The 24,751-nt window shown below is 47.3% G+C and overlaps 3 protein-coding genes across 4 annotated transcripts; 2 read left to right on the plus strand and 1 right to left on the minus strand.

The window, feature by feature from the left end:
• The first annotated feature begins 9,319 nt into the window (after nt 1–9,319).
• On the plus strand, nt 9,320–12,245 carry LOC103628835 (solute carrier family 35 member F2). Its single transcript, XM_008648960.3, has 5 exons — nt 9,320–10,416; nt 10,899–10,953; nt 11,056–11,138; nt 11,914–11,979; nt 12,240–12,245. Exons 1-5 carry the CDS (start codon nt 9,463–9,465, stop codon nt 12,243–12,245), a joined length of 1,164 nt encoding a protein of 387 aa, XP_008647182.1. The 5' UTR covers nt 9,320–9,462.
• A 1,036-nt stretch (nt 12,246–13,281) lies between these two features.
• On the plus strand, nt 13,282–14,448 carry LOC100193921 (Protein TIC 20-v chloroplastic). Its single transcript, NM_001138993.2, has one exon. The coding sequence runs from the start codon at nt 13,412–13,414 to the stop codon at nt 14,054–14,056; it is 645 nt and encodes a 214-aa protein (NP_001132465.2). The 5' UTR covers nt 13,282–13,411; the 3' UTR covers nt 14,057–14,448.
• LOC100279738 (Transcription factor BIM3) lies at nt 14,243–18,185 on the minus strand. 2 transcript variants are annotated; one of them, XR_002269423.3, is made up of 11 exons: nt 17,827–18,185; nt 17,618–17,701; nt 17,119–17,472; nt 16,904–17,018; nt 16,565–16,634; nt 15,629–15,721; nt 15,455–15,493; nt 15,156–15,333; nt 14,920–15,068; nt 14,712–14,838; nt 14,243–14,589 (listed from the first exon to the last, which is right to left on the minus strand). XR_002269423.3 is itself a non-coding variant. In NM_001152697.2 (11 exons), the coding sequence occupies exons 1-11, from the start codon at nt 17,840–17,842 to the stop codon at nt 14,512–14,514; spliced, it is 1,290 nt and encodes a 429-aa protein (NP_001146169.2). In that variant the 5' UTR covers nt 17,843–17,964; the 3' UTR covers nt 14,245–14,511. The 2 variants fall into 2 exon arrangements, 1 of the variants encoding a protein (NP_001146169.2); NM_001152697.2 differs by having other exon boundaries at nt 14,245–14,589; nt 14,920–15,055; nt 17,827–17,964.
• Between the last annotated feature and the right edge of the window lie 6,566 nt (nt 18,186–24,751).

Raw genomic sequence — 24,751 nt, forward strand, 5'->3', positions numbered from 1 at the left:
CAAGTTTTGGATTCAATAAAGGAGCAAAGGGGCAACCGAAGGCACCCCTGGTCTGGCGCACCGGACTGTCCGGTGTGCCACCGGACAGTGAACAGTACCTGTCCGGTGCACCAGGGGACTCAGACTCAAACTCTTCGCCCTCGGGAATTCTCGGAAGCCGGCGCGCTATAATTCACCGGACTGTCCGGTGTGCACCGGACATGTCCGGTGCTCCAAGGAAGCGCGGTCTCCAGAACTCGCCAGCCTCGGGTTCGCGCGGCAGCCGCTCCGCTAAAATTCACCGGACTGTCCGGTGTGCACCGGACTGTCCGGTGTGCCAGCGAAGCAACGGCTCCCTGCGGAGCATTTAATGCGCGCGCAGCGCGCGCAGACGTCAGACATGCCCATACCGGTGCACCGGACATCAAACAGTACATGTCCGGTGTGCACCGGACACCCAGGCGGGCCCACAAGTCAGAAGCTCCAACGGTCAGAATCCAACGGCAGTGATGACGTGGCAGGGGCACCGGACTGTCCGGTGCGCCATCGAGCAGACGCCTCCAGCCAACGGTCAAGTTTGGTGGTTGGGGCTATAAACACCCCAACCACCCCACCATTCATTGCATCCAAGTTTTCCACTTCTCAACTACTACAAGAGCTCTAGCATTCAATTCTAGACACACTAAAGAGATCAAATCCTCTCCAATTCCACACAAAGCCCTAGTGACTAGTGAGAGTGATTTGCCGTGTTCATTTGAGCTCTTGCGCTTGGATTGCTTCTTTTCTTTCTCACTTGTTCTTGAGATCACAACTCCATTGTAATCAAGGCAAGAGGCACCAATTGTGTGGTGGCCCTTGCGGGGAAGTTTTGTTCCCGGCTTTGATTTGAGAAGAGAAGCTCACTCGGTCCGAGGGACCGTTTGAGAGAGGGAAGGGTTGAAAGAGACCCGGCCTTTGTGGCCTCCTCAACGGGGAGTAGGTTTGCAAGAACCGAACCTCGGTAAAACAAATCTCCGTGTCTCACTTGCTTATCCGCTTGGGATTTGTTTTGCGCCCTCTCTCTTGGACTTGTTTATATTTCTAACGCTAACCCGGCTTGTAGTTGTGTTTATATTTGTAAATTTCAGTTTCGCCCTATTCACCCCCCCTCTAGGCGACTATCAGGGACTAGCCGCCCGAAGAGATGGATCCTAAGGGGAAGGGAATCGTGATCAATGATAAGGAGAAGGAGTCCTTCGTCAATGAGCTCAAAGATGACAAGCCTACCGACTCCGGCTCGGGTCATAGACGAAAGGAAGGGAAGAAGAAGAAGACGAGGCGCATCAAGGAGATCGTCTACTACGACGACAGTGATGAGTCTACTTCTTCCCAAAAGGACGACGACCACAACGACTACGAGCAAAGGAAACCGGTTAATTCTAACTTTTCCTTTGACTACTCTCGTATTCCACAAAGCTCAAATTCACATTTGCTTTCCATTCCACTCGGCAAGCCCCCACACTTTGATGGGGAGGACTACGGATTTTGGAGCCACAAAATGCGTAGTCACCTATTCTCTCTCCATCCTAGTATATGGGAGATTGTAGATAGTGGAATGCACTTTAATAGTTCGGATAGTCCTATATTCATTAATGAGCAAATCCATAAGAATGCACAAGCTACTACTGTTCTTCTAGCTTCATTGTGCAAGGATGAATATAACAAAGTGAGTGGCTTGGATAACGCCAAGCAAATCTGGGATACCCTCAAGATCTCTCATGAGGGAAATGACGCTACCTTGCTCACCAAAATGGAGTTGGTGGAGGGCGAGCTTGGACGGTTCGCGATGATAAGGGGCGAGGAGCCAACTCAAACATACAACCGGCTCAAGACCCTTATCAACAAAATAAGGAGCTACGGAAGCACGCGATGGACGGACCACGACGTCGTCCGACTAATGCTAAGGTCCTTTACCGTTCTTGATCCTCATTTGGTGAATAATATTCGTGAGAATCCCAGGTACACCAAAATGTCGCCCGAAGAAGTCTTAGGAAAATTCGTCAGCGGGCGAATGATGATCAAGGAAGCAAGGTACGTGGACGACGCCTTGAATGGACCGATCAACGAACCACAACCTTTTGCTCTCAAAGCTACAAGAAGCAAGGAGGTGCTACCTAGCAAGGTGGCACAAATTGAGGCGGTCGGACTTAATGATGAAGAGATGGCTCTCATCATCAAACGCTTCAAGACGGTGCTAAAAGGTCACAAGGGGCAGCCAAGCAAGACCAAGACGAAGGGGAAGCGCTCATGCTTCAAGTGCGGTAAGATTGGTCATTTTATCGCTAACTGCCCCGATAATGATAGTGACCAGGAAAAGGGAAACAAGAGGGAAAAGAAGAAGCATTACAAGAAGGCAAAGGGCGAGGCACATCTAGGCAAGGAGTGGGACTCGGATTGCTCCTCTTCCGACTCCGACAATGAAGGACTCGCCGCCACCGCCTTCAACAAATCAACCCTCTTCCCCAACGAGCGTCACACATGCCTTATGGCAAAGGAGAAGAAGGTATGTACTCGCAACTCTACCTATGCTTCTTCAAGTGAGGACGAATCTAGTGATGAGGATGAAGTAGATTATTCATGTTTGTTCAAGGGCTTAGATAGATCTAAGATAGACAAAATTAATGAATTAATTGATGCCTTGAATGAAAAGAATATACTTTTAGAAAAGCAAGAGGATTTGTTGTATGAAGAACATGATAAGTTTGTAGAGGCTCAAAAATCCCTTGCATTAGAAATTAAGAGGAATGAAATGCTTGCCTGTGAAGTGTCAACATGCCATGATTCTATTTCTAACTTAAAGAGCATAAACGATGATTTAAATGCTAAACTAGTAAAAGCACAAAAATCCAACTCTTGTGTTGAACATGTTGAAATTTGCACTAGGTGTAAGGATGTTGATATTAATGCCTGTAGTGAACACTTAGTTTCCATTTCAAAATTGAGTGATGAAGTGGCTAGTCTTAATGCTCAACTTAAGACTAGCAAAAGTGATTTTGAAAAACTAAAATTTGCTAGGGATGCCTACACGGTTGGTAGACACCCCTCAATTAAGGATGGACTTGGCTTCAAGAGGGAAGCCAAGAACTTAACAAGCCATAAGGCTCCCATTCCCGCCAAGGAGAAAGGGAAGGCCCCTATGGCTACTAGTGCTAAAAGGAACCATGCCTTTTTGTATCATGATAAAAGACAAAATAGAAATAGAAGTTATGATACTTTTGATTCATATGTTTATGATTCTCATGCCATGTTTGCTCCTAGTTCTTCTTATGTGTATGATAGAAATGTTACTAGGAGAAATGTTGTTCCTAAAAGAAATGTTGCAAATGTTCATAGAAAAGTAGTGAATGAACCCTCTACAATTTATTGTGCTTTGAATGCTTCATTTGCAATTTGTAGAAAGGATAGAAAAGTAATTGCTAGGAAGTTAGGGGCAAAATGCAAAGGTGATAAAACTTGCATTTGGGTCCCTAAGGAAATTGTGACTAACCTTGTAGGACCCAACAAGAGTTGGGTACCTAAGTCCCAAGCCTAAATTTGCCTTGCAGGTTTATGCATCCGGGGGTTCAAGCTGGATTATTGATAGCGGATGCACAAACCATATGACGGGGGAGAAGAAGATGTTCACCTCCTACGTCAAGAATAAGGATTCCCAAGATTCAATTATATTCGGTGATGGGAATCAAGGCAAGGTAAAAGGGTTAGGTAAAATTGCGATTTCTAATGAGCATTCTATCTCTAATGTATTTTTAGTAGAGAGTCTTGGATATAATTTGCTATCTGTTAGTCAATTATGTCATATGGGGTATAACTGTCTATTTACAAATGTAGATGTGTCTGTCTTTAGAAGAAGTGATGGTTCACTAGCTTTTAAGGGTGTATTAGACGGCAAACTTTATTTAGTTGATTTTGCAAAAGAAGAGGCCGGTCTAGATGCATGCTTAATAGCTAAGACTAGCATGGGCTGGCTGTGGCATCGCCGCTTAGCACATGTGGGGATGAAGAACCTTCACAAGCTTCTAAAGGGAGAACACGTGATAGGTTTGACTAACATGCATTTCGAAAAAGATAGACCTTGTGCAGCTTGTCAAGCAGGTAAACAAGTGGGAGGAGCACATCACAGCAAGAACGTGATGACCACTTCAAGACCCCTGGAGCTGCTGCATATGGACCTCTTCGGACCTGTCGCCTATCTGAGCATAGGAGGGAGTAAGTATGGTTTAGTTATTGTTGATGATTTTTCCCGCTTCACTTGGGTGCTCTTTTTGCAGGATAAGTCTGAAACCCAAGGGACCCTCAAGCGCTTCCTCAGGAGAGCTCAAAATGAGTTTGAGCTCAAGGTGAAGAAGATAAGGAGCGACAACGGGTCCGAATTCAAGAACCTTCAAGTGGAGGAATTCCTTGAGGAGGAAGGGATCAAGCACGAGTTCTCCGCTCCCTACACACCACAACAAAATGGTGTGGTAGAGAGGAAGAACAGGACGCTAATCGATATGGCGAGGACAATGCTTGGAGAATTCAAGACCCCCGAGTTTCTGGTCGGAAGCCGTGAACACGGCTTGTCACGCCATCAACAGGGTCTACCTCCATCGCCTCCTCAAGAAGACTTCGTATGAGCTTCTAACCGGTAACAAACCCAATGTATCTTACTTTCGTGTATTTGGGAGCAAGTGCTACATTCTAGTGAAGAAAGGTAGAAATTCTAAATTTGCTCCCAAAGCTGTAGAAGGGTTTTTGTTAGGTTATGACTCAAATACAAAGGCGTATAGAGTCTTCAACAAATCATCGAGTTTGGTTGAAGTCTCTAGCGACGTTGTATTTGATGAGACTAATGGCTCTCCAAGAGAGCAAGTTGTTGATTGTGATGATGTAGATGAAGAAGATGTTCCGACGGCCGCTATACGGACCATGGCGATTGGAGAAGTACGGCCACAGGAACAAGATGAACGAGATCAACCTTCTTCCTCAACTATGGTGCATTCCCCAACCGAAGATGACGAACAGGTACCTCAAGTGGAGGCGCTTGATCAAGGGGGAGCACAAGATGATCAAGTGATGGAGGAAGAAGCGCAACCGGCACCTCCAACCCAAGTTCGAGCGATGATTCAAAGGGATCATCCCGTCGATCAAATTCTGGGTGACATTAGCAAGGGAGTAACTACTCGATCTCGATTAGTTAATTTTTGTGAGCATTACTCCTTTGTCTCTTCTATTGAGCCTTTCAGGGTAGAGGAGGCCTTGCTAGATCCGGATTGGGTATTGGCCATGCAGGAGGAGCTCAACAACTTCAAGCGCAATGAAGTTTGGACACTGGTGCCTCGTCCGAAGCAAAATGTTGTGGGAACCAAGTGGGTGTTCCGCAACAAACAGGACGAGCACGGGGTGGTGACGAGGAACAAGGCTCGACTTGTGGCAAAAGGTTATGCCCAAGTCGCAGGTTTGGACTTTGAGGAGACTTTCGCTCCTGTGGCTAGGCTAGAGTCCATTCGTATCTTGCTAGCATATGCCGCTCACCATTCTTTCAGGTTGTACCAAATGGATGTGAAAAGCGCTTTCCTCAACGGGCCAATCAAGGAGGAAGTGTACGTGGAGCAACCCCCTGGCTTCGAGGATGAACGGTACCCCGACCATGTGTGTAAGCTCTCTAAGGCGCTCTATGGACTTAAGCAAGCCCCAAGAGCATGGTATGAATGCCTTAGAGACTTTTTACTTGCTAATGCTTTCAAGGTTGGGAAGGCCGATCCAACTCTTTTTACAAAGACATGTGATGGTGATTTGTTTGTGTGCCAAATTTATGTCGACGACATAATATTTGGTTCAACTAACCAAAAGTCTTGTGAAGAGTTTAGTAGGGTGATGACGCAGAAATTCGAGATGTCGATGATGGGCGAGTTGAACTACTTCCTTGGGTTCCAAGTGAAGCAACTCAAGGACGGCACCTTCATCTCCCAAACGAAGTACACGCAAGATCTACTAAAGCGGTTTGGGATGAAGGACGCCAAGCCCGCAAAGACGCCGATGGGAACCGACGGACACACCGACCTCAACAAAGGAGGTAAGTCCGTTGATCAAAAAGCATACCGGTCAATGATAGGTTCTTTGCTTTATTTATGTGCTAGTAGACCGGACATTATGCTTAGCGTATGCATGTGTGCTAGATTTCAATCCGACCCTAAGGAGTGTCACTTAGTGGCGGTGAAGCGAATTCTTAGATATTTGGTTGCTACGCCTTGCTTCGGGCTCTGGTATCCAAAGGGGTCTACCTTTGACTTAGTTGGATACTCAGACTCCGACTATGCTGGATGTAAGGTCGATAGGAAGAGTACATCGGGGACGTGCCAATTCTTAGGAAGGTCCCTGGTGTCATGGAACTCTAAGAAACAAACATCCGTTGCCCTATCCACCGCTGAGGCCGAGTACGTTGCCGCAGGTCAGTGTTGCGCGCAACTACTTTGGATGAGGCAAACCCTCCGGGACTTTGGCTACAATCTGAGTAAAGTCCCACTCCTATGTGACAATGAGAGTGCTATCCGTATGGCGGAGAATCCTGTTGAGCACAGCCGCACAAAGCACATAGACATCCGGCATCACTTTTTGAGAGACCACCAGCAAAAGGGAGATATCGAAGTGTTTCATGTTAGCACCGAGAACCAGCTAGCCGATATCTTCACTAAGCCTCTAGATGAGAAGACCTTTTGCAGGTTGCGTAGTGAGCTAAATGTCATAGATTCGCGGAACCTGGATTGAATTGTAGCATACATGTACTTATGCTTTTGATCATGTTCCTTTTTGCATTTTGTTGCTTATTATGCTCAAGTTGTACAAACACTCCCTGGACCTCACAAGTCCGTTGCAAAGTGATGCACATGTTTAGGGGGAGATGTGTTACAACTTGACCCTTTGAGACTAACCATGTGCTTGAGTTTGATGATTTAGTCTCGAAGGAGGATTGAAAGGGAAAAGGTGGACTTGGACCATGAAAGACTTCCACTGCACTCCGATGAGAGGGTAACTAATTCCAAGTTCATCTCATGAAATCTTATTGCCATTTGCTCTTAATTGAAGACTTTGGTGAGGCAATGGGGTTAAAAGGCCAAGATTAATCCCGTTTTGGTGCTTGATGCCAAAGGGGGAGAAAATAAAGGCCAAAGTAATAAATGGATCAGCTACCACTTGAGAGATTTTGAAAATAGTAGAATAGAGTTTTTGTGAGTTTTTGTCAAAAGCTTTTATTATCTCTTATTTGTCAAAAGCTTTTATTATCTCTTATTGTCTCTATTGTCAAAAGTTGGCTTCTTGTGGGGAGAAGTGGTGATTATGGGAAATAGGGGGAGTTTTTGAAATCCTTGATCAATCTCTTTTGGAATGACTCTCTTTATGCCTCAACATGTGTGTTTGACTTAGAGATAGAGATTTGAGTTTGATTTGCAAAAACAAACCAAGTGGTGGCAAAGGATGATCCATATATGCCAAAATTGAATAAAACTCAAAGTTAGTTTTTATTTGAAGTAGTTTTGCACTTGTTCCACTTGCTTTATGATGTGTTGGCATAAATCACCAAAAAGGGGGAGATTGAAAGGGAAATGTGCCTTTGGGCCATTTCTAAGTATTTTGGTGATTGAGTGCAAACACAAGTGCTTAAATGTGAAAATATGCCCATGGATGAACAAAGTGCAAATCACAAGTTAAGGTATGTTTCTAAGCCTTAGTACATTGGTTTTGTGTACTAATATTCTTGTCTAAGTGTTAGAAACAGGAAGAAGAAGAGGAGTGGAGGGCTGCTTCGGGCTGGGGCACCGGACTGTCCGGTGTGCACCGGACAGTGTCCGGTGCGCCAGACCAGCGCGGAGCAAACCAGCCGCTCTCGGGTTTTTCTCCGGCGACTTCGGCTAAAATTCACCGGACTGTCCGGTGTGCACCGGACTGTCCGGTGAGCCAACGGTCGGCCGGGCCAACGGTCGGCCGCGCGATCGGCGCGCGACACGTGGCCGAGCCAACGGTCGGAATGGGGCACCGGACTGTCCGGTGTGCACCGGACATGTCCGGTGCGCCAACGGCGCCCAGATCTGCAACAGACAGCAACGGTCGGATGCGCTGTTTATGGAAATAAATCGGGCACCGGACAGTGTCCGGTGTGCACCGGACTGTCCGGTGCGCCCGACGACAGAAGGCAAGGATAGCCTTCCAGATGTGTTCTCAACGGCTCCTAGCTGCCTTGGGGCTATAAAAGGGACCCCTAGGCGCATGGAGGAGAATACACAAGCATTCCTTGAGCACTCTTGATCACTCACACATCAATCTCGCGCACTTGTTCGACATTCTAGTGATTTGAGCTCCGTTCTAGTGTGCTAGTCTTTTGAGCTCAAGTCTGGGTCTTGTGTGTGCGTATTCGCTGTGATCTTTGTGTCGTGTGTGAGTTGCTAATCCCTCCTTTGCTCTGTGATTCTCTGTGAACATCTTTTGTAAGGGCGAGAGGCTCCAAGTTGTGGAGATTCCTCGCAAACGGGATTGAGAAAAGAAAAGCAAGAACACCGTGGTATTCAAGTTGATCATTGGATCACTTGAGAGGAGTTGAGTGCAACTCTCGTCCGTTGGGACGCCACAACGTGGAGTAGGCAAGTTTTGTACTTGGCCGAACCACGGGATAACCACCGTGTCATCTCTGTGTTTGATTTCTTGTGGTTATTGTGTTTTGACTCCTCTCTAGCCACTTGGCCATAATTGTGCTAACACTTAACAAGTTTTTGTGGCTTAAGTTTTGAAGTTTTACAGGATCACCTATTCACCCCCCCCCCTCTAGGTGCTCTCAGGTACTCAGCGCATATTTCCACCCCGATCCCATCACCGCCGCCCACTACTTCACCTTCGACTACAACAATCGCTTCGCCGACCTGTACCACTGCAGCAACCGCCTCCACCACGGCCTCGTGCGATGCCATCCGTGATGCTCCGTCCTCCATTCGAACACAAGCCGCGCCTTCGAGTACAGAGGAAGCGTACCCTGCCATCTCGCCCACAAGGTGTTTGTCAAATTTCCTTAGTGGCGCCACGCGCGAGCTGGTTAAGCAGGTCAAGCCCGTGTCAGTCACCAGGATGGTCATTTCAGCCAAGCCTTCGTTTGCTTCCATGGACGCCCAAGTGGTGTTTGCAGAAATGCCACAAAGGTACATCATCACTTTCTTCTCAGATTCAGCGGGTGAAATGCTTCCATGTTTGGACACCAATGTATATGATGCTAAGAGGGGGTTTGTGGCGAAGATTGATGAGTACTCAGTAGTGTTGTGGCCACCGTTCACTGATTACTTGAATTGGATGTTGTCAAGGCAACCATGGCCTCCACCTATATTATTGGCTAAGCTGGATGTACCTGTCAGTGGAGTTGAGGACGGACTGGCAAACACAATCCTGACACTGCCTTTTGCAACTTAGCAGGAGATCCTTCTGGCAATGATTTGTTGTTCGGGTATAGGTGACAGGAAGGCAAAGCTACAGGCACAATTTACACAAATGCGTCCTGTTGTACGAGTGGCACAAGATGCCCAGGATCTTCTTGTAGAATGTTGCGTATGGTTCATCAATCTCCTTTCGTCTGAATCCAATGAAGTGCACAGCTACAAACAATCATTGCTGAATTACATCCTTCTTGACATCATTGATGTGGAAGTTCATTACATCGTTGTGTCGGCTTATCAGTACACGTCCTTAACCAGTGTGATGCTGCGGAATTGCTGGTCGGTTCCATGTGTCATTGTGTGCAGTTGGATCTTCCTGAAGGCAAAGTATGGGCTGAGGAATTTATTGGGTGTGGGAGTTTGCGTGGCTAGGCTAATTTTGGTCTTATTTTCGGATGTACATGCTTTCGGTCGAGAAAAAGGACTCAACTTTCTAACAGGTGATTTGCTTGTCATTGGAGGCTCCATGCTTCATGCCTTCAGCAGGGTTACCAAGGAGTACTTTGTCCACGAAAGCACCAGAGTTGAGGTGATGGCAATGCTAGGTGTTTTTAGAGCAATTATAAATGGTATACAGATAAGCATATTCAAACAAAAAGAGCTCAGATCGACTCACTGGACTGCTGATATGTGGGCTGTTCTAATGCGTACAATCGCTTACCAAGAGAAGGTTGATGTGATGTACTTCATTTCTTTTGTTGGCACAGCAACTGGCTTTGTGATATACTCATACAGGGGCTCAAGGCAGAATACTAGAGAGACAGCACGAGTTACACATGCCATGGATGAGGAGGCTGCAGCGGCAAACAACACAGCACAAGTTCCTGTTACTTTTGGTCAGTGCTTGCAATTTTCCTGGGATCCTGGTGGAAGTAATGCTACACATCGGCTTGAGGGCAAGCCGAATTTTAAGAAGAGGGGAATGTTAGGAAAGATGAATGAGTCTCTGGTATGTGGGGCTGCGTCCCTGAGTCACTGGTCCGTGGAACATATGTCGTAGTATAAGTACGATAGCTGCTTTGGGCAGGGGGATGAAATTACGGAGAAACTGAATACAACGGAGCTCTCTGTTGTCTCATTCCCAACCCAAGCTATCTCTCTCGCCTACCTCTTTCTCTTCTCCAATCCGCCTGTGATCGGTGTGCTAACAAGGACACCGTCAGCAGTGATGAATATCGAGGTCCCCGCGTCGCTGGGGTGACATCCGTAGTGACAACTCTACCATCTAGATTTCGCTATGAGCTCTAGCTTTTCCACAAATTTCTGCTCCACTTGACAACTTAAGCTGGAGCAACCTTCACGTGGAGCGGAGGAGATGTTTGGCTAGAAGGATACCCTTAGCTCAAAAAAATTGTCATTATTGCCCCTAATATAGGTTCCAGATGTCATCCCCTATGTCTGTGTCTCCTTCTTCACGCACATGCTTGCTAGGACAGGAAGGGGATGCCGGTTTTTCCAGAGCATCCAACAATAAAGGTGTATGAAGGTATTCTAGTGTGATTGGTGATCGGGGGGAGGGGGATGACTTCCCATGGCTTGGACGTCGTTAGGTTGTCGATGTTGTGCACTCCTATATATGTTGTGCCAGAAGGAGGAAGCAATCAGACACTTGAAGATAATGTGGTCGTAATCTTCATCTGCCTGACAGAGCCAAGGTCACACACGACGCTGGTAATCATCCCTTTCTTGACAAGGTTCTTTTTGTGGTTAACCTTTCCTTATATGAGGATCCACACAAAGAACTTAAACTTTAGGAGAGAAAGAGCTTCACACGAAGTCTGGATTATCAAAGTTGGAGGTAGTCATTGATTGATCAGCTTGTAGAGCATACCGGTTTTTAGGATCCCTTCTATGTCAATCAGTGGGCTTAGTCTTTTATCATTTTGTTGTGTGAGAGAGATGTCGTGGAGGGTGTTCTGGAGGGTGGCAAGCTCCTGTCTTTGAGGTTGTGCTCAGGCGTGGTTTGAGGTGCTGATCCAAGCCCATCAAGCAGCACTTGCCTGACAGTGGTTTCCATATTCGTTGCATGGCTTGCAAGGGAGGGGAAGCTGTCTGTGATCGGACCACTATCCATCTAATCATCAAGGCGGAAGCAAGTTGTCCTACCATTCCCGATGCTCTCTCATAGTGGTGATCACGCGGGAGGAGTTTCTGCATGCTATCCTAGTTTGCTCTTGACAGAGGGAGGCCAAAGTAAGTTTGGGGGAAGCCTTCCAACTTGGCACCGCACTGCAGGATCGAGGTGAATTGACCGGCTTGATGTTGTGGGTCAACATGAATGGGAACAAGGGTGCTCTCATCGTAGTTGATGCAAAGACCTGTTGCTTGGGCAAAAGTGTCAAGGATCATCCGGAGCTAGGTGACACTAGAGAGGGAAGCATATGTGGCAATGAGTGTATCATATTTGCATATTGGATTACCGGCCCCCGGTTTTGTCATTTGACAGTGGGTGGCGGACTTCCCCGTTTTTCTTGATGAGAACCTGAAGGACATCTTCCACTGGCAGGAACTGGTAAGGTGAGTGGTGAGATCGGGTCGCTCTGCCTCAGGCCTTTCTTGCATGGGAACCATGGGTCGAGGCAAGTAGGCAACCGTGGAGGAGATTTCCAGAGCTTGAGGTGGAGAGGATCTCGGCGATCCAGGATCTCCATCGGTCAGGGAAGCCTCTCTCTGCCATGGTCCTTCAGAGAGCTTCCCAATTCACGGTGTCGAAGCCTTGGCAAAGTATAATTTGATCACTAGGACTGGTGTGGTGTTTTCCTTTTGTGGCAGGTCTGAACAAGTTCAAAAGTGTAGATGAAGCTCTCTGTGATCGATCTGCCTCGAATGAACCCGATTTGGTCAGTGTCGATGATCCTGTCAATCTGTCGTTGTAACCTGGTGGTGAGTATCTTGCTGAGTATTTTGACGCCGCAGTTATGCAAAGAAATAGGGTGGAAGTTTGACGGCGGTTTGATTTGCTGTCCAACTTACCATATTTTATCTATTTTTTATGTCTAAGCTTAGTTCTTCGATTCAAATAATTAACATTAAACAAATTATGACATAGTTAACCGTTTTATCTATTTTTTATGTCTAAGCTTAGTTCTTCAATTCAAACGATTAATATTAAATAAATTGTGACATAGTTAGCCGTGAACCAAATAGACTGAGTGTCCTTTTTTATGAGGAAAATGTAGGAGTGGTTATTCCGCCCGGGTCAGCTCTCCCGGAGTGGAAATCGTTTTGAGAGGCATCACTACTTTGCTATTATGAAACATGCCGCATATGCTATAATATCATTTGATTGTTTAAAAAATGAAAATAATAAATATATTATAGACATTGAGGGATGATTTGCCTCTGTTGTTGTTCGTGCATTCACTTTGGTCGCTGATGTTCGTCTCCCTATAAAATTGACCCTCAATGTCGCTATATATATAATATATATATTTCTTTTCCGATTTATTAAACGATCAAATGATATCATAACGTGGATGACATGTTTTATAATGATATTCAGACGAATCCTCTCAAAACGATGAATCCCAATTTTTTCCGTGGCGGGCCACAGCGGGCCACGCTGCAAGGCGCGAGCGCATGCCGGCCGGCATGGCGGCCCACGTGAGGCTCACCGCGCGTCGCCCACGCGCCCGTCCTTCCTCCCCCGCGACGCCGCAGCAGCACGGCCCGCACTGGCACTGCACCAAGCAGGCAGGCAGGCAGAAGCAGGCACCACCAACCAATCTCCTCGTCTCCCACTCGGCTACCCACATCCCCCGGAGCTCCACAAAAATCTCCGCTCCCAGGCTCCCACCCGCGCGGAGGGGGCAAGCAGCCAGCAGCCGCGCGGCGCCACTGCCTTGCCCTCAACCCCTCACCCAAACGCCTCGCTTTGGCCGCCCCCCACAAGGCCACTCACCCAAAAAATCTCCACTCCTCGACCGCACCGAGCAGAGGATCACATGGCATCCGCCGTTTCGCTTCTCCTCTCGCCCCCGCGCCTGCTCCACCGCGACGGCACATCCCGCCTCCTCAGCATCCCGCACCGGCGGGTCCTCCTCGCCGCCCCCAACAACGCGACCCCTCGTCGGCTCCTGGCCCCCGCGCCGCGCGCCTCCAACAAAAACGACAACAGCGGGGCCGTGGAGGCGCCCGACCGCCTCGTGGCCGCGGTCGCCTACCTATACCCGTTCCTCGACGGCGCGCACCACGGGCGCTTCCTTCTCACGCAGTTCCCCTTCTTCGGCGCGCTGCTCCGCCCGCTGGCCCCCGCGGCTCGGCTCTTCCACTCATCGCCGCTCACGCCCTTCCTCCTCTTCCTCACGCTCTACTTCGCCGTTGTGCGGAACCAGCAGGCGTTCTCCCGCTTCGTCCGCTTCAACGCGATGCAGGCCGTCGTGCTCGACGTGCTGCTCATCTTTCCCGACCTGCTCGCGCAGTCGTTCGCGCCCTCCGGTGGGGTTGGGTTCGAGATCTTCCAGAGCATGGAGAGCACGGTCTTCCTCTTCCTGCTCGTCTCCTTGGTGTACGGCGGTGGCGCCTGCCTGCTCGGGAAGACACCACGTCTGCCCATTGTCGCAGATGCAGCGGAGCGCCAGGTGATGTGACTACAATTCGTTTCCTGCGGACCATGTTGATGGAAAGGGAATCTGATGATATGCAGAAAACATCCCAATGGTTCGTTGGCGCTTGCAGCAAATCACAAGCTTAGTATAATTTACAATTGCCTTGCTGTTTATATAGGTCTAGTTGCCGATTGAATGCATGTACTGTGGAAGGTTGATACAAAAACGTTGCAATACTACCATATTTGTTGAATTGACAAATTTTGAGAGAGCAGTACATGTACACTGTTTTACAATCTGAATTGCATTTACAAATGAGGAGGAATGTCTGAATTGGGGAGCTTTATGACTACCCTCCCCTGAGCAGCTTCCTTTGTACCTGAATGGAGGCTTAGGTCAGTAATTGTGATTTCAATATAAATAAGAGCATTCCATCAATTGTCAATTTCGTCGACAAAGTCCTGGTCTGTTGTCGGCTTGTCGCCACAGTTTGAATTTCAGTTTGAGCTGGAGATCTTGCTTCTCTCGCCCCGAAGCTTCTTGGTCACATGTATAATATCTTCACATTCATGATCCTGTCAGGTAAGGTTAAAAAGAAGTGGTAAAGAAATGGCTGATTCTGTGAATAAGCCATGACATAAGTCTAGCAACTTTGCAAGCATTAACGTGCTGATATACTTTCATGTGCTGTTATTACCTTCAAATTGTCATGTATATTATTAGGTTCTGTTGCTCTTCTGTCCATACTGATCTCTACAGATATACTAGCTTGAGATGGGTCTACTCCCGACCTTTTTAGAGCTTGTGTCAATCTATTTAGAAGCCTGATGTAAATAATGTTTTCTCTTGTTAGTTGCAGATATAGCAAAATTACCATCATAAACAACAGTAGTTTCGGAACAAACCCTTGAGAGTAAGCATCAGAAAGACTTTGAGTATCCTCTTGGAGAGTTTGTTTCTCGTTCTTGCTCAGTGTTTTGTTGTCTGCATCAGAGGTTGACATGCTCAACCATGGTGGCTGTTTGCCAGGTACGCTGTTGTCTGCATTTTAAAGCTATTAGCCTTAGTAAATCAATTTCTTGCCATGATCTTAGCAATTGAAAGGTGGTAATGCAACGAAAGAAGGAAATTGGGAACTTACCTGCCCTGCATTTTGCTTTGCTTGTTGCCTTTTGGGAGGAAATATCGTTTGCACTAGTTTCTCTAGCACTTTGTGTGTCAAAGAGAGCAGACGATGCCACCGTAGTTTGCTTGGAATCATACTGTTCTTTGTTCTCATCTTTCGTGGAAGGTGCTAATCCTCCTCCTTGGATGATATTCTGCGAGACCATGAAAAAGAACAAAGAAATTTGTTATCATTGATATATCATGGGCTCCATGCTTCCATGTGGCATTCCTTTTTTCTTTGGTATGTGTGTGTGCACGCGCGTGTGGAATTACCTCTGTGTTTTTCCAGCATGATCTGTAGTAAACTTTTGCCTAGCAAGGGGAAAAAATAGTGGACAAGTGAGTTAAAATCCAAATGCAGCCCTTTTTTTTGTGTTATATAGTAAAATATGTGCATGATTATTGTGCAGTACTGCGATGAACGTGATAACGTGGCTATGTTAGTACCCATGGCATGGAGGAGTCCTCGTGATTCTTTTCTGGTTGGGCTGACTCGTACTTTTGGACCTTCTCTTGCAAGAACCTTATGTATTCAATAACCTGCGAGCAAAATGTTCCACATGCTAAAATACTTGCTGTAACGTGCTGATCAGGATTCCGGTCTCCCCAGTTGCTGAGATCATGTTACATTGAAATATTTTTTAGTATTATATTTTCGTTCTGGTTCGTGTTATGTGTTTGCGTATCATTGAACAAGCAACATGGAGGATATTGCACCCAAAACTGGGACCAAAGGGGGCATTTCAATGTTATAAGAGCATCTCAAGAGGAGCCCTAAATAAGAAATTGTATTTTAAAATATAGGGCTCAAAAAATCATAAAACAAAAAAAACTTGACCTGCGGCATCGAAGCCCATGTGAGAACGACCACGACCGGGGCTGAGCCTTAGACCTGTGCTTTGTCGTGGGACAGACGAGTGGATTTTTTTAACCACAGCCTAAAATTCGCTCCCACGGGGAGTCGAACCTAGGACCTGAGGAGTGCTACTCAGACCACCTAACCAACTCAGCTAGAGGCTCTTTCGCAAAAAAAAAATCATAAAACATTTAGTCCTATTTTATAAAAAATCATCAAACGATTATAGAGTTCGGTCTCTCGGACCCTAAATATAGTACCCCATATGTTAGAACCCTAACCTTCTTTCCTCTTAATCTACAACTATTTATTTTCTAATAACGTGATTTATTTTCTAAATAGCATTATTTAAAGCCTAACTGTTGGAGTAAAATGTTTTATTGAGGTCCTAAACATTTTAAATATGATTATATTTTTAACTTTTAGAGCTTTATTTTAGACCTTGTTGGAGATGCTCTAAGTGCAGCATTATGAGATCTCTGGTTACCGGCGGCTGGCTGTTGTAGAAAGGTTGGCGATCTATTTACCTCAAGAAGGAAAGATGCCTTGTCCCTCTTCTGGTCACCGTGCGGCAGGAGTTCCCGAAGTATTTCCAACCTAAACCAGAGGCATATACACACATACTCGTTAAAATGCATCTCCCATATATATCGCATCTCATGTATCTATCTGCTGCTGTTCGGCAACAGAAGTAGAATTCAAGATTTGCGTGTTGATGACAAGTTCATGCCGTGATGTAATTCCAACATGTTGAGCAGACAGCTGGCTCACTCAGCTTCCCTACGTTCTGGGTAAATCTTTTTTTTTAGTTTCTGATCTGCTAGATGCAATTGATGAAAATTGAAATTGGACTCAACGAGCATTGCCTGTCGTTTATCTTTGTCCGTCTCCGCTGCTCGGTAGCGGAATGCTTGGATCTCGGTGTGCTGGGCCCCTGATCGGCGCTGCTGCCGCTGCTTCTCCCCTCCCCTCCTCTCGCGCCTGAACATGCAGCAGGGCAGTGTAATAAAAGAGGGTCCTGAATTCTGGAACCGACCCGAGAGAAGAAAAAACGACAGCGTATGTATATATAAATTTTCACCTCTGGATCTTTGGTCGACGCCAGAATCTTGCCACATCGCGAGCGGGCCGCTGTGAGCCCTGGCTCCCGATTCTGCTCCATGCGGCGGGCCCTCCTCCGTTCTGGACACATGAACGGCAGGTGGAAAGGCGCCGCTGACGACGCCATGGCCGGCGGCTTCTCCCCTCGATCGAGTCGCAGATGCCACCTGCCTGATGCTGAACGTCCCGACGCCGCCCGGCAAGACGTGCTCCTCGGAGTCCGACTCCAAGCCCGACGACGGTGCCATGTCGATCGCTCCGCCGCCGCCGCCGCCGCGCCGCCGCCTGTCCAGTTTCATGGGCTTCAGCGAACTGTGCGCCCCCGATTCGTATCCTGCGACCGCAACCAAATGGCCTGGGTTGTTACGCTGTACTATGTAAGTCGCGAGGCCCTACCTAGTAGCTAGCCTAGGTTCTCCGAGTGGGGGGGACGCAGGTCGCATTTCCGGCCGAATTATGAACCGAGAGGGCTCGCATACCTTGGGCGGGATGCTGCTGCTGCACGGGCGACGACGGGCCTCCTCCGGTGTGGAGCGAGAGGAAATCGTGGGCCGGCTTCTCTCCTGCGGATCGCGGGCACGTCACAAATCCAGCGGAAGAGAGGGTGGACGGAGGTGGAGGCCGCCAGCTTAGCGCCGGCGACAGAGAGGCGAAGGAACGAAAACATCTATTCCAGTATAGTACGTACCTTGGAAGAGCTGCATTTTGGCACGCGGGCAGGGGAACCGAGAGATCTCTCGCTCCTGCGTCCTGCCTGCCAAGCCTGCTGCGCTGCCTGGCGGATCTTGCTGCCTGCTAGCTAGTAGTACCGACACGCCCGGCGGAATGTGCAGCGAGTTCGGCTGCCGATCGGCTCCGCTGACCTTATTATAGTCTCAGCCTCTCTCTCAGGCGGAGGGAGCCAGCAGGCCACGGCCACGGGGGATGAGATCGAAGATGGCCAAGAGGTAAGCCTGCATGTCTGTCAGACTGTCTGATTGTGTTTTTTTTTATCTTTTTGAAATTTAGAGCACCTTCGAAACTTTATTTATTTATACTGGTACAACATATATAACAGCAAGCAAGCATGTCAGCTGTGATTATGTGAAGGGCTGGCGGAGCGTGTCTAGCAGCACGCGGGGCTACTACGTGCCTGTCGGCGAAGTAGTATATATATGACATGTCCGGCCGGGATGAATAGTGATCCTAGTGAACGGCTAGCGGTGTGCGGTGACAGCTGACGTTATACCACCGCTAATTGCGGCACACGAACGCTAGCGTAATAAGCAAACCGATCCAACTCCCTCGGACAGCGCTGCTAGCGAGGCTTGGAGTAAAAGACCAGGAAAATACTACTGCAGACAGTGTTATACTCCACTGCTCACGTTCACGTAGTAGAAGGGAGAACACCGGATGAGAGAGAGAGAGAGAGAGAGAGAGAGAGAGAGAGAGAGAGAGAGAGAGAGAGAGAGAGAGAGAGAGAGAGAGAGAGGGGAAAGGAAGAGGGTCGTCCAGGCTAGCTCACGTGCTCCATCGGTGGCCGGTGCGGAGACGAAGCTGTACACCGCCTTGCCGGTGGGCCTCCCTTGCCCGCCCGCCCTTTCCCTCTCCCCATCCGATCCGTTGCGCGCACATGCCCAGCCACCGAGGCTGCTGGCTGCGCTGCGCGAGACACCCGCGCTTTCCGGCAGGACGAGCTAGCTAGCAAATAGCAATAGCAATAGCAAGCTATGCCTCCGCTCCGCTCATTGCTCATGTGCCGCGCGCGTCGTGCTAGCCTAGCAAACCACCAATCGATCGAGAGCGACATGCACCACCGCGCCCCGCCGGCCCGGCCTTCACGCACGCGCACCCACGATCCTCGATCGCTTAGCGCGCGCTGCCCTGCCGATCTATCCATCCCGATGCCGCCAGCTATCCAGGCAGAGCCAGCGCTGGCGTCGCCACGTTGCTGCGCTCCACCGCCGGGGGATGGTGGCCGACTGGCCGGCCTTTACAACCAGGAGCCCCTCAGCTAGAGAGCGATCCGATCCAAAAGGGGCGCCGGCCGGCGGGTGCGAGCGCGACAATGTGTGGCTAGCTAGAGCACGTCGAGAGCTCGCTCGATCGCATGGCCGCGCGCGCGGGACGGGCCGCGGGTCGACCGGCCGGCCGGGGAGACACGGCACGTTCGACGGCGACGCGTGGCCTGCCTGCCCCTGCCTGCGTCACGTCACGGCGGATCATGAGCGCGTGTACGATGTGGCCCGGCCGACGCACCTACTGCCTGCCTCTGCGTGCATGCGCCTGTCGCCGTCAGCGATCGCGCGCAGGTACCACGGGTGCACGTGACGCCGGTGGGGCGACCGACGCCTACTACATGGGTCCGGTCCGGTCCGGTCCATCAACGGTGACACGGACGGACGGTGCGGTGCATGCATGCATGCATGCGTGAACCCAACAAACCGCACACGGTCCCATCCCATGAACGCGCGTCACCACCTGCAGCACACGTACTGCATGCCTCTGATCCGTCGCCCCTGGCGCGCGCGTGACACTGGACTGATCAAGCCACACGGGCGTCTCGCCAACAACAACCATGGCCCGCGCGCGCGTGCATCATCGACTCACACTTCAAACTCGCCTGTGCTACCAAATCTGGGCGAAGCGATGGGTAGCTAACTAACACCAGTTAAGGTAGCTAGATAGGGCCGCACCCGCGCGCCAAGTAGCTAATACTCCTAGTAGAGTAGGTGAGGAGGCATCGGAGGCTAAACTGCCTACAGTAGCTTAGCAACAGGCCGGCCGGGCTCCAAGTCGTCGCGCCCACCAGATACGACAAGGCGCATGTGTCTCGCACAACCCGGGAAGCTTCGCGGCCGTTTCCCCCCCGCGGCGTAGTAGCAAAACATGCATCGCGCGGGTTAATATTCGAGATGGAGGTTTAAAATGATGATGAGATCCCATGGATCACAAATCATTGGGAGGTCAGTGGATGGCGTCGTGCTCTGCCCCGCCCCGTCCTGCTCTGCTCTGCGCTGATCGGAACATTCCCTCTGCCACACCCCTCTGCAAGCTGAGGAATCCGTTTAGGGATCAGTAAACAACTCCCGGAGGGAGCCGATTAGTTTAATCGGCTTCCGGTGGATTAAGATCGCAGCGCAGCGCAGCGCTCGCCACTCAGATCTGACCCTTAACGAGAGGCTCGGGAGTTTGGCGTCACGTGGCCAACGCACCCACCCAACACCCCGCGCGGTGCGTGGCGCTAGCTTTGTTGCTGCCTGCTGCAGCTGCAGGAGTAACAAGTAAATCACCGGTAGGCAGTAACCGAGACGGCAGGGGCGCTGATGATTTGCTTGTGCTGCCTTTCGGGTTTAGATTACGGGACACGGATCTGTTTTTTAGGGGAGGGGGAGGGGGGCATGTGGGTTTGGGGTGGCCTTTTGCAAGTGAGTTGTCGCCGTCATGGCGTGGGGGTGCCGCGCGCACGTGAGTGGCCCGTCGGTTTAGATTTCTGATTAGTGATAGCCATTGATGGGACCTGGCCACCACAACCTACAGGTCGCGACTCAGGCGTACCAACAAACACAAAGAGGGTGCACACCATTAGGGCTGCAAAATAAGCTCGAGGCTCGCGAGCCGGCTCGAGCTGGATCGGCTCGGCTCGGCTCGCGAGCCTCGAACGAGCCGAGCCGAGCCGGCTCGTTTCAGCTCGCGAGCCTTGTAAAAATGATCAATTTATGGAATAATAATGAATATTAGATAATTTTATGGATAATAGCTCATTTTTTAATCTCTGATGATGAATATATTGTACTTTATAATTTAAATTACTCATAATGTTGAATGATGATTTTATATTTTAAATTTATATAATGTTAATTTAGCAAATAATACAACGATAAATACCAGAATATGGCTCGCGAGCCGAGCCGAGCCACTTTCGCCAGCTCGTGGAATGGGCGAGCCGAACCGAGCCGAGCTCGGCTCGGCTCGTTTCTAGCCCTACACACCATATACCAATATGAAAATATTTCAATATAACGAGTTCGTAATTTAATAAGATAACAACTATCACAAGTAAAAAAACAAAACAAGTTCACAATTCAAAAAATCATAAAGATCACAAGTTCATAATTCACAAGTTGACAAGTTATCAAAGATCACAAGTTCACAATTCACATACATAACAAGTTCCACAAAGATCACAAGTTCACGTACTCACATTTCACAAGTTGACAAGTTTTAGGGATGAATGTGGTAATCCAAATTGTTACAGCAGATTTAATATTTTAAAACAGCTATGTATAATTTTTATGTTGATTTTTCTTCTTCTTATGTTATCAAGCACATTATTACAAATGAGAATAAATTTTTTCATAAATTGTTTTATGCATCATTTACTCCCTACAACAAAAAAGGTGAAAACTACCAAATTTGCATCTGAATCCATACCGATCGTTTGAGAAAATATACGATAAATTTAAGCTTTACCTTTTATGAATCTTTATAAGCTCAATGCTAAAAACAAGAATATAAATTTGCATAACAAATTTTGATACCCTATTTATTCGTAATCAAAGGGAAAAATGACAAAACGATATCCGAATAATTATCGTTTCTGATACAAAATTTCGATTCCGGTTACCGAAATTTCGATAATCGATTTTGTCACCCTATTTATTTGATACCGGTTCGGATACAAAATTTCGATAATCGATTCCATTCCCGAACATTAACGTTATCGATGAACCCGATCAAAAAAATCTCTTATCATGGTTGCATGGGCGGTGCTAAGGAAGGGACTTCCAAGGATGAGAGATAACTTCTTGTCTACTTCCATGTCCAACACCATGAAGTCCACTATATGAAGAAATCTCTTATCATGGTGAAAATGTCTTCCACTATTATTGCAGGGTTGCAGACCGGTTGATCTCCTAGCTCGGCAAAACTTTCAAATTGTTGGTGTTGTAGTACTCACGTAGAGCCATCTTTCTATGGAATTTGATGTTGTCATCTTGTGTTGGTAGCTCCTTTTTTATGTCTCATCAGCCCTGTCTTTCTTAGTTGTCGTCTTTGCAGTCACATTGGGATGTGGCGAACCATGAGTGGATTTTCCTCTCGTGTGATTACCACACTAAATTTTGCAAAGGTTTTGGGTAGACAAAGGGAATTACCATGTTTGAAGAGCATATTAATGACAACTAATTGTGCTAGTTGTGTTTCTAACATTTTATTAAAACTTAATTTGTTTCCAACAATCGAAGGTAAATTGACTATTTTAGCATTCATTTTCCAATATTTTTTCATCAGCTAACAACTTTTTATTGATTTTAGCTTGGCATAACAAAAGATCTTCCAACGAACATTTCTTATTTAAACTATTGAAATTATTACCTCCATTACCTTGATAGAAGGGGCGAGAATTCCAACCTTGTTATTAAGGAGGATGGTACCATTGTTGTTGTTGCTTTTGTTGTTGATGATGATAATGACGATTAAGTTAATGTTCTCTTTTGTTTCAGGACATTTGTTACCAGAATGATCATCTTCTCTACATATCTTGCACCATGGCCCATACTTCTATGGCTTATGCAGATGCATAGTGTCGGATGTCGCACTGTCCTTATTGAAATTAGGTTGCTCTTAAAACTTCATTGGAAGGTCCTCTATCTTTTTGATGGTGTGCATCTCTTGCTTCTTGGGTTAGAGACTATAACATTTAGAACACGTAAAGTAAGGAAGATACACTTTCTATGTGGAAAACACATTGTTTCTTGACGTGGTCCCTTCATAACCCTGTACTCTCTCTCTATAAGACTCCCCTTCCCTCTCTTTCACCTGCATAGCCACCATTCATGGGGTTGTTCGATTTGGATTAAAGTTAGCTGTTTAGATTAATGCAGTTGTAATTCATAGAGACAACACTGTAGAAGCAGTACAAGCCGGTACAGATTAATGTCAAATGAATAGACTGCATATTGCCTTAGTGTTGTGATACGCCAACATGAGTAATGTTGGCGTAGCGGTGGTGAGCAAGGTCATGGCAGCCGAAAGTCCTCAAGAGACCTCAACCATTTGCGATTGTTATAGCAACTCCAATAGTTTTCTAAAAGACTTTCTAAATATAATTTAGCCAATTAACATAAAAACTCCTCTCCAACAGTTCTCTAAATGAACTTTCTAAATTTAGAAACTTATCATGTAACCTCATTTCCTCTCTACATTTGGCAACCATTTAGCAACTCCTTAAACAAAAATGTTGGTTGCATTATGTAGATAATGAAGGTAATTGATAACATTTGTGACTTGTTTTTTGGATGTGGATAGATACAAAACCAAACTACAACCTATATTTTAAGAACTATTGGAGAACTCATATTTTTTTTACTTCCAAAGTTATTTATTAACTTCTTAAATCTGTGATTTAGAGAGCTAAATTTTTCATAACTATTAGAGTTACTCTTATCTCATCCTGGTTAACACTAACACGATAGATAAATTAAAATACTTTCATTACATATCATATAAATATACTATAAAAACTATATATTTATAGAAAACATAAAATATCTTATAATTTGAAATAAATATAATACTATGTGATATCACATCAGTTATGGATTCCACGTTACGACCATGCATGGTGGGATTAGACGCGCTAGCCACAGCTATGGTACTATCAGCGCTGACTAATTTTTAGATATGCTTGAGCTTGACGTAGCGTAGCCCTGGTTGCCATTTAAGGGCGTGTTTAGAAACCAAAAAAATGGTTTATAATACTATAGATTTAAGATGTCATGATATAATCATAGTATTTTTATCACTCTTAGCAATATATCTTTAGAGACAAAGCATTTTAAACTATGATATTTAATATACATAGTCATAGATAAAAAAAATTTGGGTTGGAGTGAAATTTTAAATACTCAAAAATTCCATGTTTTACCTTGAAACTCTAAAAAAATATTTTGCTTCCAAACAACGTCGCTGTGCACTGCCGCGGCGTTTGCCACCACAGCAAGAACAATCATGAACGCTGGAACTTGTCTCTCTTCTTTGCTATGCCATGACGATCCCTGGTAAACCGGGACAAATGACACCGGTGAACTGGAAGGCGTCCCATATATTTGGGATAAAACTGGCGGCGAGGAATATCACCGCAAGGAGCGCCGCCATCAACCAGAGCCAAACCTTCGGTTGTCACAGGCCAGTGGCCGCGCCGACGGGAAGAGGAGCCCGTCCATGTTGAGCCGCAGCGCTCGGAACATGACGGGCCGGGAAGACGAGCATGAGGTGGAGCACGTAGCTGACCCTGACGGCGTCGTTGAAGAGTAGGCTGTAGGGGATGCCGAGGTTGGAGTCGAAGTTGGCGAGGAGGTCGTCCAGCGTCGAATCGCCGAAGAGGAGGAAGCCGAAGAAGCTGCTGGTGATGTACACAGCCGAGCACAGCAACAAGGACGTGCGCACGATAGGCCTGATCTGGGAGGAGTCCTTGAGCTCCTTGTAGATGGGGGAACTGTTGGATCTTTTATGGGCTTGGCCCATTTATTGAATAAACTCTATGGTGTGTAATGGTGGAGAATACCAATAGTACCACATTGGAAGTCCAAGGGTCTTTTGCCTTGACTTATATGGTGGGATTTATTCCACTT

Source organism: Zea mays, chromosome 5 (assembly GCF_902167145.1).
Source record: "Zea mays cultivar B73 chromosome 5, Zm-B73-REFERENCE-NAM-5.0, whole genome shotgun sequence".
In the NCBI taxonomy this organism is placed as follows: Eukaryota; Viridiplantae; Streptophyta; class Magnoliopsida; order Poales; family Poaceae; genus Zea; species Zea mays.

Bases quoted from the DNA above. Each gene is read 5' to 3' on its own strand.
- LOC103628835 (XM_008648960.3), top strand. From the start codon at position 9,463: ATGATTTGTTGTTCGGGTATAGGTGACAGGAAGGCAAAGCTACAGGCA. The intron at 10,417-10,898 runs GTATGTGGGGCT...CATGCTTGCTAG, and splicing joins GAAAGATGAATGAGTCTCTG to GACAGGAAGGGGATGCCGGT. The intron at 11,139-11,913 runs GTAATCATCCCT...GTCATTTGACAG, and splicing joins CAAGGTCACACACGACGCTG to TGGGTGGCGGACTTCCCCGT.
- LOC100193921 (NM_001138993.2), top strand. From the start codon at position 13,412: ATGGCATCCGCCGTTTCGCTTCTCCTCTCGCCCCCGCGCCTGCTCCAC.
- LOC100279738 (NM_001152697.2), bottom strand. The intron at 17,019-17,118 runs GTGAAAATTTAT...CTGCATGTTCAG, and splicing joins CGTCGACCAAAGATCCAGAG to GCGCGAGAGGAGGGGAGGGG. The intron at 15,494-15,628 runs GTACTAACATAG...TCCCCTTGCTAG, and splicing joins AGGACTCCTCCATGCCATGG to GCAAAAGTTTACTACAGATC.